The sequence below is a fragment of the Halichoeres trimaculatus genome, unplaced genomic scaffold (assembly GCF_033239565.1).
Source record: "Halichoeres trimaculatus isolate MK-OKI-2021-1 unplaced genomic scaffold, fHalTri1.1 fHalTri1_scaffold_8, whole genome shotgun sequence".
NCBI lineage: Eukaryota > Metazoa > Chordata > Actinopteri > Labriformes > Labridae > Halichoeres > Halichoeres trimaculatus.
Genome location: NW_027437186.1, coordinates 8,831,007 through 8,847,097, shown reverse-complemented (window position 1 = coordinate 8,847,097; position 16,091 = coordinate 8,831,007). Strand labels below are relative to the sequence as shown.

General features: G+C 41.4%; 1 protein-coding gene across 7 annotated transcripts in view; it reads right to left on the bottom strand.

Moving 5' to 3' along the window:
- Positions 1-16,091, bottom strand: part of birc6 (baculoviral IAP repeat containing 6) — a 164,058-nt gene that overhangs the window by 98,899 nt on the left and 49,068 nt on the right. For 5 of the 7 annotated variants that reach the window (XM_074676300.1, XM_074676305.1, XM_074676303.1 and 2 more), the window contains exons 57-62: positions 11,245-11,376; positions 10,816-10,977; positions 10,137-10,310; positions 5,452-5,675; positions 4,691-5,024; positions 3,812-4,029 (exon numbers count right to left, since the gene is read on the bottom strand). In XM_074676300.1, coding sequence (XP_074532401.1) covers positions 3,812-4,029; positions 4,691-5,024; positions 5,452-5,675; positions 10,137-10,310; positions 10,816-10,977; positions 11,245-11,376 — 1,244 coding nt within the window. The remainder of the gene's footprint in view (positions 1-3,811; positions 4,030-4,690; positions 5,025-5,451; positions 5,676-10,136; positions 10,311-10,815; positions 10,978-11,244; positions 11,377-16,091) is intronic. The other 2 variants (XM_074676302.1, XM_074676304.1) reach the window with 1 other exon arrangement.

Here is a 16,091-nt window from a genome sequence, read left to right as displayed (position 1 = left end):
AACATTTCGTTTTAGCTGCTGTCTCTTTAAGGCTTTGCTAACCCCCTTCCCTCTGATTTGCCAGCCCTCTGGAGACCTGTCAGGTGGAGCTGTATGTGGACCTCAAAGTTTTAGGCCTGTCTCTTGAACATGTCAGGAACTAGTTAATAGATCTCTATGTGATGACCTCATCATTTCAGCAAGTGAAGATTTCTTGCTATTTTTAGAGCAGAGCGTTGTGATCCGTTTACTAATTCAGGGATTTCTATGACATATGAATATGCAGAGGTTTGAAAATCTGCATACATTTAGTCTGAACATCCAGCATTGTTACTTTTTATCCATATTCAAAACATAAGAAAGTAAAATACCTCCTCTTTAATTTTCACTTTTGGCCTGCTTTCCTAAGATTAAGGGACAGGGTATGAAAGGAATGGAGAGATGGAAAGAAGGTCTAGGTTAAGACGTGGCCGTGGGTCAGATCTCAGGCCGTCTGCTTTGAAAACCATGACCTCTGTAGATTCTGGCAGCTGGTTTATTAAAGCAGTAATGACATTTTCTATTTTCTTAAAAAAAAAAAAAAAACGCATGAAGCGCATGATGAAGGTGGTGAATGAAAAGCCCACTGCAATCATCTGGAGGGAGCAGGAGTAATATGCTGTCAGTGTCTGATAACAGTCATCAGCGGACTAAATCTAACAAATAGATAACGTTCTTAAAAAAAAGGTCAGCTTTTGACTTTCACACCAAATGAAAATGTTGACTTGAGTAGTGTCTAATTTGCAGAAGGGCGTCATTTTGGGAGCGTTAATCATTCACAAGTTGACGTTTCACTGGACATGACTGTAATCAAAAACAATGGGCGTGTTATTTCTCTTGTTTGTGCTCCCGTTGTAACACATGTATCTGCAGACTCAAGGACACCACAGTGACAAGTCTTTGGCTCACGTTCAAGTCATCCACCCCATGATCCGTCCTCAGCTTTGACAACTCCATAAATCCACAGACAGAGGAGGGACAGGGGGCATAAGACTGGATGTCACCATGACAACAAAACAAGGCAGGTCTGATTCAGAGCGTGCCAACCTTTTTTCTTATTCAGCTTCCAGAAAGCGGTTCGTCCTTACTAAAGCAACCGAGCCACAGAAAAGGTCAGGCCCAATTTAGTGTGAACATTTTTCCAAACAAACAGCAAAAGCTGCTTTTTTTCTGTTTCCATTTCACACTTTGAGTTTGTTTCTTCTCTCTGGCAGTCACACTGAGCTCAAAAGAGCCAATGTGCAGTTGACACAAGTTAATGGTGTCAAATCCTTTAGTGTGTTTAACACTTTATCAAAACATTCAGCAAGTGAGTGAACTAAGTTGGATGGAGAAAGTCCAGGTGTAGACTGTATTCGCTTTTAATTTTACTTGTTTTAAAGAAAATCCTGAATTGGTCTGTACAACTGCTCAAAACTTTCTTTTGAATAACAGAATGAGATTTTATTGAGAGCTTTATGAGGTTTTCATAAGATCTTCACAAGACTTGGTGAAATAATGGGTTTATCACATAAGGATCTCCTAACTGGTTGGAGGGGCGGGCCTCAAACACCAAGGTCTGCCCACAGCTATCCTCCAACAGGTCTCCAGAGGCCTGGTCAATCAGAGGGAAAAATAGATTGTTTTAAGGTATGCTATGAATCATTTAAGGCCCTGTTTACACGACAATGTTTCATCTGAAAACGTGAGAACGCAGTGAAAAAATCTGCATTTACATGGAAACGCTGAGGGACTGAAACAGTGTAGTAAGCATGCCAGGCCTGTAGTTGGCGCTATAATTGTCTTGTCCAGAAGCCACTTTTGGGGGATGTCCACTGAAGTAGAGTTGGCCGATCATCTGGTGCATTGGTGAATACTAAGTTCAGAAGTGGAGCATCGGATGCTCATTTTGTATAAAAACAGTCAGCAGATTCAGCAGCACAAGCACAACATGGTAGCTTGTGATGATCATCTCAACAGTACTGTTGTCCTGTTGTATGCTCTCGTGCGAAGCGGAGTGTGACGTCATTGGTTCCACTGAAAACGCCGGCTTACTGTTTACACAGCAACAGTGTTGGCAGCGTTTCAGAAAAATCCCACCTGAGGCTGTTTTCAAAAGTTTGCGTTTTAGGTCGACTGAAACGCAACAAAACTTTTGCGTTTCACCTTAAAACCGTTGTCGTGTAAACGGCCCCTAAAGCTACTTCAGGTGTACTAGAGGTAGAGCATAAAGCCCTAAAATAGCACAAAACCCCTTCTTTAAACTCTTTTTCCAGAGCGGCAGACACCTTCTCCACTACTCCTGAAAGTATTCAAGTTCCTACATGTTTTCTGGAGTATCTTCAGTAAAGGGATGTCCCGATATTACATTTTTACTTCCGATACGATTACCGATACTGCAGCATTGAGTATTGGCCGATACCGATATTAATCTGATGCGATATCAGCATTAAACATGCATTCTTTTGTTACTTATTTTTAGTATGTCTGTCATGTTAGAAAAGGCTTGATTAAGTTAAATTATTCAAACAAAGAACAGTAGTCAGCAACAGTAGGTATGAGGAAAAACTGACCCGTTTATTATTAACCAATGTGTAACAGAAACTGCTTATATCAGAGATTTTAGATGCATTCCGATAAGATACTGATACTTGTTTTTTTGCTGATGTCCGACCGATCCCCAATATCAATATGGGACTGGGACACCTCTACTTCAGTATCAATAAAACAATGACAACCAGAGCAGACACCCTAAGTGAGCTTGGGTTTAACCTTTCTCTTCCTTTAAGAGTTCAAATGCTTGGTATTTCCTTCAGACAGGAGCTGTTGAGACTCGACAGACAGCTCAATAGAAATCATCTCTGTCAGTTAACTGAGCAAAACATTCACAGGGAGTTTGAGAGTCAATCTCTATTCATGACATCTCTTTCCTTTGCTCCTCTCCCTGGAGGTGTCGATAACACAAAGGACACATCAAAGCTCAATTTGCCTCCTACATTTGGGCTGCACAATTAAGCTATTTCTCAGAGGCTCAATGTAACATGTGCAGGAGGGGCTTTGAATAAAGGCCAGCATGGCTGACAGCCTTAAATAGCAGCAATGAGTTTCTCATTGTTTCTCTATCAGTGCAAAAAACCCCAAAACAATCAATCAGGCAAAATGGCACCATGTGCTCAGCCAGAGATTGTAAAAATTTTCACATAAGACCATCTTTCGTTCATGTTTTTGGTTGACACGTGCAGAGTTAAAGGTTCAAAGACCAAAAGACAATCATGCAAAGACTGAGCCTTCCTGTCTGTCTAGTAATCTTTCAGACTATGCTTGCAAGATTTTGTGCTTATTCTAAATATTTTTTATTTTAAATAATTTCCTCCCTGGGAATCAATAAAGCTTTATCTTGTATTATCTTGATTGAAAATTGGTAAAAAGAAAATGTTCTTACGATATAAAAAAAGTAAAAAGGTTGGCATATGAAGACAGGGGGAAATAGTTCAAACAAACTTTAACATTTCTACAACACTGAAAGGGCTGAGAGAGAGTGAAAACCAGACTTTTTTTCAAGGTTAAAAAGAAACCTGAAAGTGTTTCTGTTCTTTTGTCTTTGAAGTTTTTTTTTATATCAAGCCTGAACTAAGGATCAAATCAAAGGTTGGATTTCTGAGGCCAGTCGTGCAAGTCCTCACTCCTTCAAACAGACAGAGGAAGGTTAGAAGAAAAAATCGTTTCTACCCAAAGTCTTCATGAATAGCATTACTAAAGAGTGTGTGTGGCTCCGTGTGTGTGTGTGTGTGCGTGGGTGTGTGTCAGCCCATACCTCAGACACACTGGTGCTGGCGTTGGGGTTGCGGGGGGCGTGGTGGCTGAGAGCCGACAGGCAGGCCAGAATGAGGTGTATGGCGCCGATCTCCAGAGCCATGCGTCGCAGCAGGACACCGTCGTCAGTGGTCAGAGGCGTGCTGCTGAAGAGTGCTCGCAGGACGTGGAAAGGCAGCGTGGGTAACACATTTGCTGATGGAGACTGCAGGATGTGGCCTGAAATGAAAACATGGGAGAGGAGCTCATCAGAAAACTTGATTTTTCAGGTTAAAATTACTCAGTCAAGCAGTTTCACATATCTTTTGAGGATATTAAGTGTTTACGAGTTGTATTATGCCAAATAACTTTATCTGTTATATGTTTCACTGGAAAAGGACTTTTTTTTATTTTACAGTGTCCTGAAAAGAATCGAAGCATATATCTAATACAGCCAACTCTAGTTTGTAAGTTAGAGCGTAAATGTTGCTACAGAAATATCTGTAGATTTCTTCTCTTGTAGAAAAAAGGCAAACACCTTTAAAAACAAGTGTTCTTTTTCATTTATGCATTCTTGCTGAAAGTCAAAACAACTTTTCAAATTGTAAAAAGAACTCTCTTTGTATAGACACACATTATTTTAAGAGGCATTCTGTATGGGGGGATTATTTGCTAAAAAGTGATTAATTCTTCAGTTTAAGGAAGATATTCAAGGTATTGTTTTCTTTGATTTGTGTTATTTTTTGAGGTCATAGACATGATTGATCACAAAGAAAAGTTGGGCAAACCCATGTGACAAAGAATAAAGGATAAGAAGCAGTGTGTGTCGGTTGGAACTTCTTGTGTGACTGTGGGTTTTATCAGATTTTTGGAGTTTGAGGTGTGGTGCTTTCACACTTACTGCCCTCTCCGTCATCTGTAACACCGAGCACCAGGCGCAGCAGACACTGGGCGTGCTTCCTCTCCTTCAGCAGGACCTCTGCGTATCCTGGCAGGCGCAGGAAGAGACCGAAAGCTGCCAGCGAGTGGGCTGGGATGGGCGACATGGTTTGAACTGAGGATGATGACGAGGACGACGACTGGGATTGCTGTTTATTGATGGGCGGGGGCTCAGTGGCAATGGACTCGGGCGCCTCGTACACCAGCTCACCAGACTGCTCAATGGTTACCCACTCAAACTGGTCGCTGTCCTTGGGTTTCTCCTGAGAGGCTGAGGGCACCACGGGGGCGCTGACCTGTGAACAGGCAGTCAGGGGAGCAGAGGTTAGCTTCAGCAAAGGTGAGGACACCAGACAGTGCTGACGGAGGATTTAGAAAGAACACAGTCAGGCTCAGACTCTGCAGTGTCATGGTGTGGGAAATAGAAGCCGGAGGAAGAGGAGAGAATGCTGGACAGTTTAATCCTCATTTAACCAAGGAGGTAGACTAACTATTTCCACAGTATCACAGTAACACATCAGCTCTTGGCCTCAGCATGTTTGGATTAAAAACTGTTTCAATTTAAAGTCCATTAGCTGGTTTTCAGGAGTCTCCAAAGTATCTAAGAATCCTTCATCTCCATGAATAAATGTCCAGTGCTGAATTAACGCCACTTAAAAACACTTAAAGAGGTATTAGTTCACCAGACAAATTGCTGTGTCTGTGGTGGGCTCTGAGTCTCACCTGCTGAATGACATCAGGGTAGAGCATTGGCAGCCTCTCTGCGATCAGGGCAAGGCCCCCCATGCCAGCAAAGACCTGCAGCGGTGACTGGATGGGGCTGGTCTCCAGCAGGGACTCGTCGGTGGCAGCATCCAGACATTCTTCACCGGGCGTCATGGGTTCATCCTCAGGACAGCTGTTCAGCATGTCGCAGTGGTCCACTGCAAGGAGAGCAAAGAGAGGACCTGTTGTATGTTCATGCATTGTCCGGCATCTGGGCACTCATGAGAACAAACAAAATCATTATCATTTCTTGGGAGGACACACAGGAGGAACAAGAGGATAAATGCTGCTGTAGCTTTACAAACAAATAAAACAACTACTGTCAATTAGCTTTTTAAACTACACTTTTAAACTTAATATTTCATAGATTAGTTTTTGTACATAGCAGTATTTTTTTTTTTTTTACATCTTAGGGCATGAAAAGCACTACAGCGTCAAAAGTAGGCCTGATATGAAAGATTATCATAAATCTTTGATCAATCAGCTTAAACTCACAGGCATTTAATCAGGTATGCGCGTTCAACAACCCTTTAACGCAAATATCTAATCAGCCAATCACATGGCAGCAGCTCTAAGGTTTACAAAGAAAGGTCCAAATCTGAGAAAAATAACCAGCCAGACTGTTTGAGGATGAAAGAAAGACAACAGTAACTCAAATAACCACTGGTTACAACCGAGGTCTGCAGAAGAGCATCTCTGAACACACAACACGTCCAACCTTGAGGCAGATGGGCTACAGCAGCAGAAGACCACACCGGGTGACCCTCCTGTCAGCTAAGAACAGGAAACTGAGGCTACAATTCACACAGCAACACCAAAACTGGACAATAGAAGATTGGAAAAACGTTGTCTGGTCTGATGAGTCTGGATTTCTGCTCCACATTCAGATGGAGGGGTCAGAATTTGGCATCAACAACATGAAAGCATGGATCCATCCTGCCTTGTATCAACGGTTCAGGCTGCTGCTGGTGGTGTGATGGTGTGGGGGATATTTGCTTGGCTCACTTTGGGCCCCTTAGTACCAACTGAGCATGGTTTAAAGTCCACAGCCTACCTGAGTATTGTTGCTGACCATGTCCATCCCTTTATGAGCACAGTGTACCCATCTTCTGATGGCTACTTCCAGCAGGATAACGCTCCATGTCATAAAGCTGGAATCATCTCAGACTGCTTTCTTCAACATGAGATGCAACTTTGGGTTTAGTATCTTGACATCCAGCTCAAAACCTGCTTTCTTAACAGATATTTGGCTCCAGAGAAAGATTAACTACAGACCAGATCTGTGCTTTGGAGAGGCGACGGCATTTCAAACACTGAGCAGCTCTGTGTTTAAGCATCGTGACACCTGTAGCCACTGCTTCTGTAAAGGGCACATTTTTGTCTGTGTGTGCCTTGGTGTGTTCACAAGAGATTGATATAAATGGAGTCTTTAGCTCTCACACACTGGAAGTCTCAGCAGAGAATTGAGAGGCGTTGTGTCACTCTATATATCAGGGGTCACTGCCATCGCCCTTTTCCATTTATCTGCTGTAAAACGGTTTTCAGAGGAGGAGATGGAAGTGAAAAGTTTCTGGACCCACTGTTATGGAACAGCAGTTTGGTTTACACAGAGACTTCGACGTATTTGTGCAGACAGCACTAAGGTTAATTTCTCCTGAAGGGAGAAAAAAAGGAACAACTTCATAAACAGTCAGCTGACATTAAATTCACTCTGAAAATGAAATCTGAAACAAAGTCTGGATGGGGGAGATACTCCTCTGGGCGACTAATCCAAGTTATTTGTTAGCCTCTCTGTGTGCCCGGCTCTGTAATCTCCACAGGCCCAGTAATGAGGCTATCTGAATTCAGCAGCCACAGACAGGACGGACATATTGGTTAAATAAAGATAATGACTGACCTCATCAAGAGGCTACAGTCTGGGCGGTGGGCTCATTTACTGAGGGGGAGTTTATTCCAGGTTCATTGGAGGGGAAGTGGAAAATCGGTTGGGAATGTTAAGTTGGAAAATAAAGGCTGTTCCCAGTCTGCTTCCTGATGCCTGTAAAGGGGAGGCTGTATAACTGAGCCTGAACATCATGTTCTTTAATAGAAGACTTTTAGCACTGAGGATGAAGTATAGACCTCTCTGTGCCCAGACAGGACAAAAACTACTGACTGTCTTTCTCACAACCTTTTACAGCACTCCTCACTTAAGCAGAAAATAATATCTCCATGACGCTGAAAAACTCAATCAGGCTTTATAAAGCAAAGATGAGTTCACATCTTCTCCGAATGGAGAGCACTGATGGTGAACAGGTCAGGTCTGATGTACAAAAGGTGTCCCTGCAGTTCTACAGCTTCACCTGTGCTGACATCATCAAAACAAGACACTGATGTCACAAATTAGTTTGGCCCAGAGCTGACCTTCAAGTCTGCAGAATCAGGCGGCTAAATATAAGCAGCCCCGTGGTCGCCACCTCAATGGACAGGTAGAGCTGCCCTCGTGCTGAAAGGCTCAGCAATCTGATCCCAGCAACAGCCTGAACAGACTGAACGCCCTTCAGCTAGCTCTAGTGTTTGACATCTATCACACTGGGAGAAAGAGAACAAAGCTCAAAGTCCTCCTGACACACTGTTAGTTCAACAAAGTCAGCAAAAAACACTGAACAACACAATCATTCTACATGCCTCAGTACATACATGAACTTCACATCAACTCCTAAAAGCTCATGAATATTTGATGAAAGTAACCTCTGAGGATGAATAAGCTTAAATTCTCTGAGGGCTGTGAAGGTAAGAGGAGGGATCGTGATTGAACAGTTAGCGCTTAAAACCACTCCACAAGCTTTTAGACTTCAAAGCTTTTCTTTCAAAGCAGTCCGAGAAAAGACGAGGTGATTTGAGCTGAGCCCTGACCGAGGTACAACTCCATTAAAACACGACGCCAGAGATGAAAACTCGCCAAGCATGAGATTTTTTTCTGCAGGAGAATGCACCTGCTTTCCATTCCCATACCTGCTTTTAATCTTTGACTTCAACCTTATTTTTTCTTATCTTTTTATTTATTTTTTTGGAAATAATGGAAATCAAAATTGTACCCCACAGATATCCCATGATGTTGTGGTGATCAATGGAAAAATGTTGATGTTGCTGTCAACAAACATGTCCCAAAATGGGCCACAGCTAAGACAGTGTGACATGAACTTGTGATAGGTAGACAGATAACTACTGTAACATGGACAAGTTCAGTATTAATATCTTTTGATTTCTAAAGGCTGTCAGCATCTTATAAATCAATGACTTACATTATCATTTTTAGTGAAAATACTGGTAACATTAAAACTGACAGTACTGCAAAGAGTTGCACTGCTGCACAAAGACTTGACATTGCTGAAAGCCCAAGTCGCAAAGTGAAGTCTGGTTTATACTTCTGTGTTGACTCTTCACTATAGCAACCAACACAGCTGTGAGCACTACCAGCTTCTAGGTCAATGTGTTGCTCTGCAGTACTCCTCCAAAATGTATGAGGACAGTTTGGTCAGTGTGATCATCAAATCACCTGTTTCCAGTCTTTAAATTTCCTGTTTTCCCTGTCACAGCCAGTTTAAGCGTATTAATGTTGTGTTCCATTTGTACCCGCAAGTCAGAATCACACCACCCCCAAGTTCCCAGTAGGAAATTCTGAGTTAAGCATGGAAGCATTGGAATTTCTGTGTTGTGTTTGTGGCAAGAAATCAGCCGTATTTACAGAAGTATTCAATGTTTATATACAGAAATACTGCTGGTAAGAGAAGCTTTTCCGACTTGGCAATTGGAACACTGAACTCGGAAATGATGCCACTCTCACTCCCCACTTCCCAGTTCCGAGTACAAATGGAATGCATAATATGTTCTGCTGAAGCTAATACATGTTATAGTTTATCATACAGCAACTATTATCAAGGAGGATAAAGAGGAAATGTCAGAGGTGATGAAATGAAACAGGGAATCAGGAAATGTTGTAAATGTAGGAAACAAAATCCTGCTAAGACCAATTGCATGTCTTACTGTCCACAGCAGTTTGAACGCAGTTACATTTGGGAGGAGGTGCATGAAGGCTTCACTCCATCAGAAAGGGGCTACAGGGTTAACACCAGGCTTAAGACGGTTCAAACCTTTCTCCCTTTGGAACTCCCCAATAAAACACTGTTCCTAACCCTTTTTATTATATTTTTTAAGGTAAGAAAGGGCTAAGTAATAATAACCCTTTATCTAAAGCAGCAGAGGTAGTAAGAAGTGTTTTTAGTCAATCTCCTCCTCCTGTAGAACATTAAATCAAGAGTTCATTTTTAGGCCATGTGAGCCTATTGTACAAAGTTATCATTATGGAAAACGCAACCTCAAGCCTAAGTAAAAGAGTACTTGCACTTTAGTTTTAAACTTTTAAACTCTGTAGCGGTGTATTCTAAAAACACTGTTTTTAACACTTGTCAAAAATCTCTGCCAGTAGACACTGAATTTAACTCTCTGTAAACAAGCTTGTCAGTGTAGTCTCTGAAAATGAGGCATCAGTTTAAAGGTCAGTCTGTTTTTTTAACCAGCCTGGAACTCCTCAGGGTAGCTGTTATTGAATAGTAAATAAATCCCCCTTCACTCCAACTTCCAGAGCAGCATGTTCCTGGTACCTTTCTCAGTGCGAAGCCTCTTGAAGGAGTCCGTCTTGGAGAGCCCGGGGTCAGAGATGACCTTTGAGCCCAGCTTCACTGTGAGGTTGATGGACTGGTAGCCTTGTGGCAGTTTGCGGTCATACAGGAGAGTCAGGAGTTGGGCCAGAGTCATCTCAGGTGGAAGGGGCTGACCTGGAGGAGAAAACGAAAAAAAAAATCAGGCCAATGAAACATGAACTTTGGCTGACACCTCGATATCCTGCAGCCATGAGTGAATGGGCACATCAGAGCGTGGGTATGCAGCTGTCTGATCCCTGCAGAAAACTGAAATCTTATCAAGTGTTTTTGTCTTTTTTAGGTGAAAAGTGTCTGGTAATACTTGATATGAGCCACATTCAACTGATCAGTCCAGAAAAATGTCTTGTTTCAAGTTATTTAAAGACAAAAAGAGGTTTGAATTGCTTGTAACAAGTAAAAAACGTCTGCCAATGGAACAAGAAAAATTTCCTGGAAAATTTGCTCAAAACTAGAATAATGTCTTAATACAAATAACTTTTCTCTTGTTCCATTTGCAGATTTTTTCCTTATAACAAGCAATTCAAACCTCTTTTTGTCTTTAACTTGAAATCAGACATTTTTCTGGACTGTTCAGTGTTACCCAGTGAAGGATCCCCACTTCAACACTTGCACTACTTACCTGGAAGTAGTTTGTGGTAGAGGTGGAAGACAGGCACACTGATGGTTTTGGCTGAGGGATCCACACCAGATGAAGCAGTCAGCTTATCACTCATCACGCGACCCCTCCGTGATGGAGGCCGAGGAGGGGTGGAGAGGGCTCGCTTCGACTGGGACTTCAAGCCTGATGACAGAAACAGTCATGTATGATAATTGATAATCCAGGTTAAAGTGGTTATTAGTGAAGTAGCCAGAGGTACATAAAGGATGCATGGATTAAAGGCATGCACTTTTCTAAACAGTTTCATGAGCATTTCCAAAGTTTCCTTTTTATACATGTAGCTCCCTTTTTAATATGGGACAGGATCCAGTAACAGGGCAGAGGTTGGCTGATTAGCTGATGGCTTGGTTGCCAAAGGATGAGCACTGTGTATGGAACAGGTCCAAGTACCTGAGGCCACTACAACACTGTAGTTGTCCTGAAAGCCGCTGTCTGCTTTCATCTTCTCTTTCTCCTCGTGGTTTTTCTTCTCCTTATCCTCCTTCTGCTCATTGATCAGTTTAGCTGTGATGCTCGGTGTGTCTGTTCAGAGGAAAGAAAGAACGGAAGGAAATCAGCATTAAGTTCTTATCGTAAACTCACTAATTTCAGGGTAATTTCTTCAGGCTCATGAACACACGACCAAACTGCTAGGCCATAAAGGTACCACTCAGGGTTTTTTAACAAATTTGTTTTTTATTGCATATTAATTCCAGTGAATGACATCATATATCATAACTAGAAAAGCACTCAGAGAGCGCAGACCTCCACCAAGCATATTGTGATTGTCACCAACACTTTAGTCCTACTTTAATGTTATACTCCCTTTCAGCAGACTGTCTGCTACAATTTGGTGTTAGTTGCAGGTTTGTATGATTATTTGTTACCTGACCATGTTAAAATTATGATGACCCAGTTCATATTTCATACTCCCGATCTACTTTTACATCTGTCAGAAATTATGGTGACCTGCCTTGTATTGTTTTGCAAAGCAATCCGACCATTTATGGAGAAGTTATACAAACATATGGTGAAAACAGCCATATCTCACAATGATAAAGAATCCTTAAAAAAATCCTGAATCCAGACGGTGATCCAGATCACCTCCAAAATTTAATCACTTCTTTCTTATCCCATTTTGACCATTCCCTGACAATTTCATCAAGATCTGTTTGTTACTTTTTGAGTTATGTTCTTCACAATCAAACAAACAGACAAACTCTCCCAAACACATAACCTCCCTGGCGGAGTTAAAAATCATCATTTATCTAAATTAGACACAAGAAATCAGAAGCAGATAGCAGGGGAAGTCATGCAACAAATATTGAAGACTGGGAGTCAAACCAGCAAACCCTGTGATGAGGAAGATAGTCCCCATACATGGGACACGCTCAAACTGCTAAGCCAACTGCACCTCAGCCTACCACTTCTTAAAACTCTATTTAATCATTGGTCCAAGCTGTTGGCTTGAGATTACATTAGGGGCAGAACCCGGAGTAGGTGTAGAGACAAAAACACGTCTATATGCAGATAAAGTGTTAACTCGTGAGACACCCTGAGCCTGAAGTGCATCACTGCAGAAGAGCAAGCCAATCTGGGATTAACTCTGTCAAATTATTTGAGCCACAGTCTGTTGAAAAAAAGAGGCCTCCGGTCTTCTTCCTCTTACTCTTTGTAATAAAGAGATCTCTGCAGAGTGAGAGAGTGATTTATTTTTCCCTCAAAACCAGAAATCCAAATAAATTGGCTTTCTGCAGTCCTGCTTGAGCGGGTGTGGGTGTGCATCAGAGGAGCAAGTAGATATATTTGTTCTTCCACTTTGTATTAAGCCTTATTTGTGGAGGAGAGGACCTTTTAGTCTCAGAGACTCTGAACCTGAAACCTGATTTTCTTACACCTTTTGGTTCACTTGAGACTCCCCAGACAGACTATGTCAACGTTTTATTGGAAAACAACTTCATTATGGCTTTCCAGAAACTCTTCCACCAATGTCCTTTTTAAATATCAGCATTTCATTCGACACAATCTGTCTTCTCGGTGTGAATCCTTTTACTTTGAAACTCAAGCTATGCCTACGTTTTTCTGTCTGGGCCTCGCCTTATCTTTTCTGGCTTTATATAAAAACACACCAAAAGAGCGTCTAAAAAAATCAGTTTGGTGATAAAAGTGCATGCAGCACATACTGTATGTCACACACACACATATCCACATAACAGCAGTTATGTATCAGACCTTCTATCAGCTGTTCAAGGTCTCAGGAGGTGAGCCATTCATCACTCTGTAGCGCTGACCTTTATGGCCGACTAACATCCACAGAACTGAGGCACAAGGGCGCCAGGCTCAACCAGCGTCCGAGTGTAATATCCAGGAAGCATTTTCCTTATTATTACAGCTGTAATTAAAACTGCAGCTGTTATAGTTCAAAAACTAGTCTCTAATCGGTCACTCCTTGATGAGGGGAAGGTTGGTGTAAAAGCTGCTTAGAGGTGTAGCTGGGACAAACTCAACTGTTTTGAGTCGGTTTGTTAATAGTGCATATGAAGAGTGTTTTTTTTTTTTTTTTAAATAAATCAGATAAGATATGAGTAAGCCCTCTTTGTCCCAACCATAGACTGTATACAGAGTGGCCGCCATTTACCAATGTACGGTTTTGAAGCCAAAATACCCCCATCACAGGCCCAGCCATTGGTAGCAGTTGTGCAGCCAGAGTCTGCACAGTGGAGACTGTGAGGGATTCTGGGAGAATCTGAGTGGAACCGGGTGACAAAAATAATAATTATTTTTTTCTTTCAAGAATCAAATTAATTCTTGGCTCTCCCTCCCGACGTATTTTACAACCCCCGAAAAAAAATACACAAGAACTGTGTCTGTTAATCATTGTTTAACGTAGCATAAAACCTAGTTTTTAACCTCATAACTAATGAAAATTAAACTTTTCAGAAAAAAGACTATTACTGCTACTGCAGTAGCATCCATTCAAGCTAGACAAGAAGACTAATAATTGTAGCAGTCTACTGACTTCCTATCACAATGACATCATTTCCTGATCCTTATTGCTTATCTGCTGGTGAGGAATCTTTAAGCATGGGTTTACATAACAGGAGAATCAGATGAAGTTGAGCCTGGATTAACTAACCTCAATATGTTACCCAAAGCCAGGTCAGTCTCTTCACTCTGGCCCTTTTCATGGACAGGGGAAAACTAATGCTGGGGTTTCCAGGACACAAAGTTCTCCCCTGAACCAAAATAAGACAACCTCTTTTTTTATTTTCTTACCAGTCAGGGTCCAGGAGGTAGACTCTCTCTGCGTTTAGGAGTATGCTTCAGTCTTTTCCTTTTTGATAAAGCTCATAGTTTGAGCTGGATCAGGCCTGGACCAGCTCTTAGTAATGCTGCTGTAACCATAAACTGCTGAAGGGAACTGACATGCTGAGCTCCTGTTTCTCTTTCCTCTTTTTCTTTGTTTCATTTTTTTCTATTTTTATTGATCTGAGAAAATATTTTTATAATTCTTGATTCTGATTTTCAAAAACCCTTAAACTGATTAAAATAAGGCTTGAAATTCTTAACTGTATATGTCAAAGATAGATGATGTATGGGAGTTGAGTTTTTAGACCTAACATTGTCATGATATTGTAATTTGTTGAAATGCACTCCTTGTTTTTTTTATTTATTTATTTATTTTTTGTTTTTTTTAAACTAAAGTCCAAGAATCTTGTGTTAAACTATATTCACACAGAGGCTGAGGGCTGCGGAGCAATGCTTCATGTTTGTTGTTAAGGAAGCTTGTCAAAAGACATTAACGTCAAAAGAGTGTTTAAAATTTTAACACACAACCAAAGGGATCAGGAGCTGGAGTGGTGAGAGTGAGCAGCAGTGGCTTTGCTCTGCTTTGCTGTGATTGTGTCCTGCTGTGTGCCGAGCGACACAAACAGCAGCTGTAGGGCCAAACAGTATTGATGAAGACTGAAGTCAAGCTTCAAAAACAGTGTTTGATGCTAATTTAGTGTGAAAGCTGCTGTGAACTCTCACACTTTCAGAGAGGTTCAGACGTTTACTGACACATGCTTCAAATATCTTTGTGGTGAATGCAGCAGGTTGGACAGAATCAGTGCTTCAGCTTGTTTAGTGAATTACCTGGCACTACATTAGAATGAAAGAAGATGCGGAAAGGAAAGGAAATATAGATGGGTTAGAGATATGAGGAGTACGCTAAGGCTACAGGAGGCAAAATGTAGAAATTTCATTGACTAAAAGTCAAAGAAGTAAGTGATGTGCTGCGTGTGTATCAAACCAGTTTCAGTTTAGGTTTACCCAAAGAGGAAGCAACTTACAAACGATGATGACTGAAATGAATGCAGCTGTAGCTCTTCATGTTTCTTACATACTACATGTGTAACAACATTACAATGCGTTTTTTGTGTCGGAGTGCAGCTTGTCTACTCATCATGGTTATCTACTTCATTTTCTGGGTGAAATTTGCACGCCCTAAACGCCGAGGCAAACCAAGACCTGCCGAATCCAACTGCAGTACGATAGCATTGCATTGTCTAGGTGTGTCGATCAAGCTATACTCAGTCTGTTCTCGGTCTGACTAAGCTGTTTACATGCATCTTATTAATCTGATCGTGTGCTGACTAAACAGAGTCCACCTCCTTAGGCTGAATGTAAATGTACTGAGTGTCTGTACAAACAACATCATCCAGCCATCATCCATCCAACCTACTGTTTTTCAATGCAAGCCTTCACACCAGCATCTAGGGATGGGTACCGAATTTGGTACTTTTATAAGTACCAACGGAATTCTGTCAAAAGTACCTGGTACCAATTCATGTAAAATCAAAAGGTACCATGTTTAGGTATCTAAATGCATCCCTGTGACTGTAAGGGAGTGAAAGAGTAGGTGATTTCCATGCTGGACATGAACACATCTTTGCAAGGTTATATATTGAAGAATAAATGTTAAACTGAAAAATATATTATTATTAAAGAAATTAATATTTTTTACCACATTAACACAAAAAAGTTCAGAAAATCGGTACCATTGAGTACAGATACCGATTGCCAGGTACTAGGGGTGTAACGGGACATGTATCCGTGCCGAACTGCTCCATTCGCTTCGGTACAGTACTGTATTCAAACGAGTACAGTAAGTTTACATTAGCCGCTGCACATGGCTCTTTAATATTCACATGAGTACTCGTCTATGATTGGCTGAGCAGGGAAGGCGTTTTAATATTCATGAGGAAAGTGGTCTG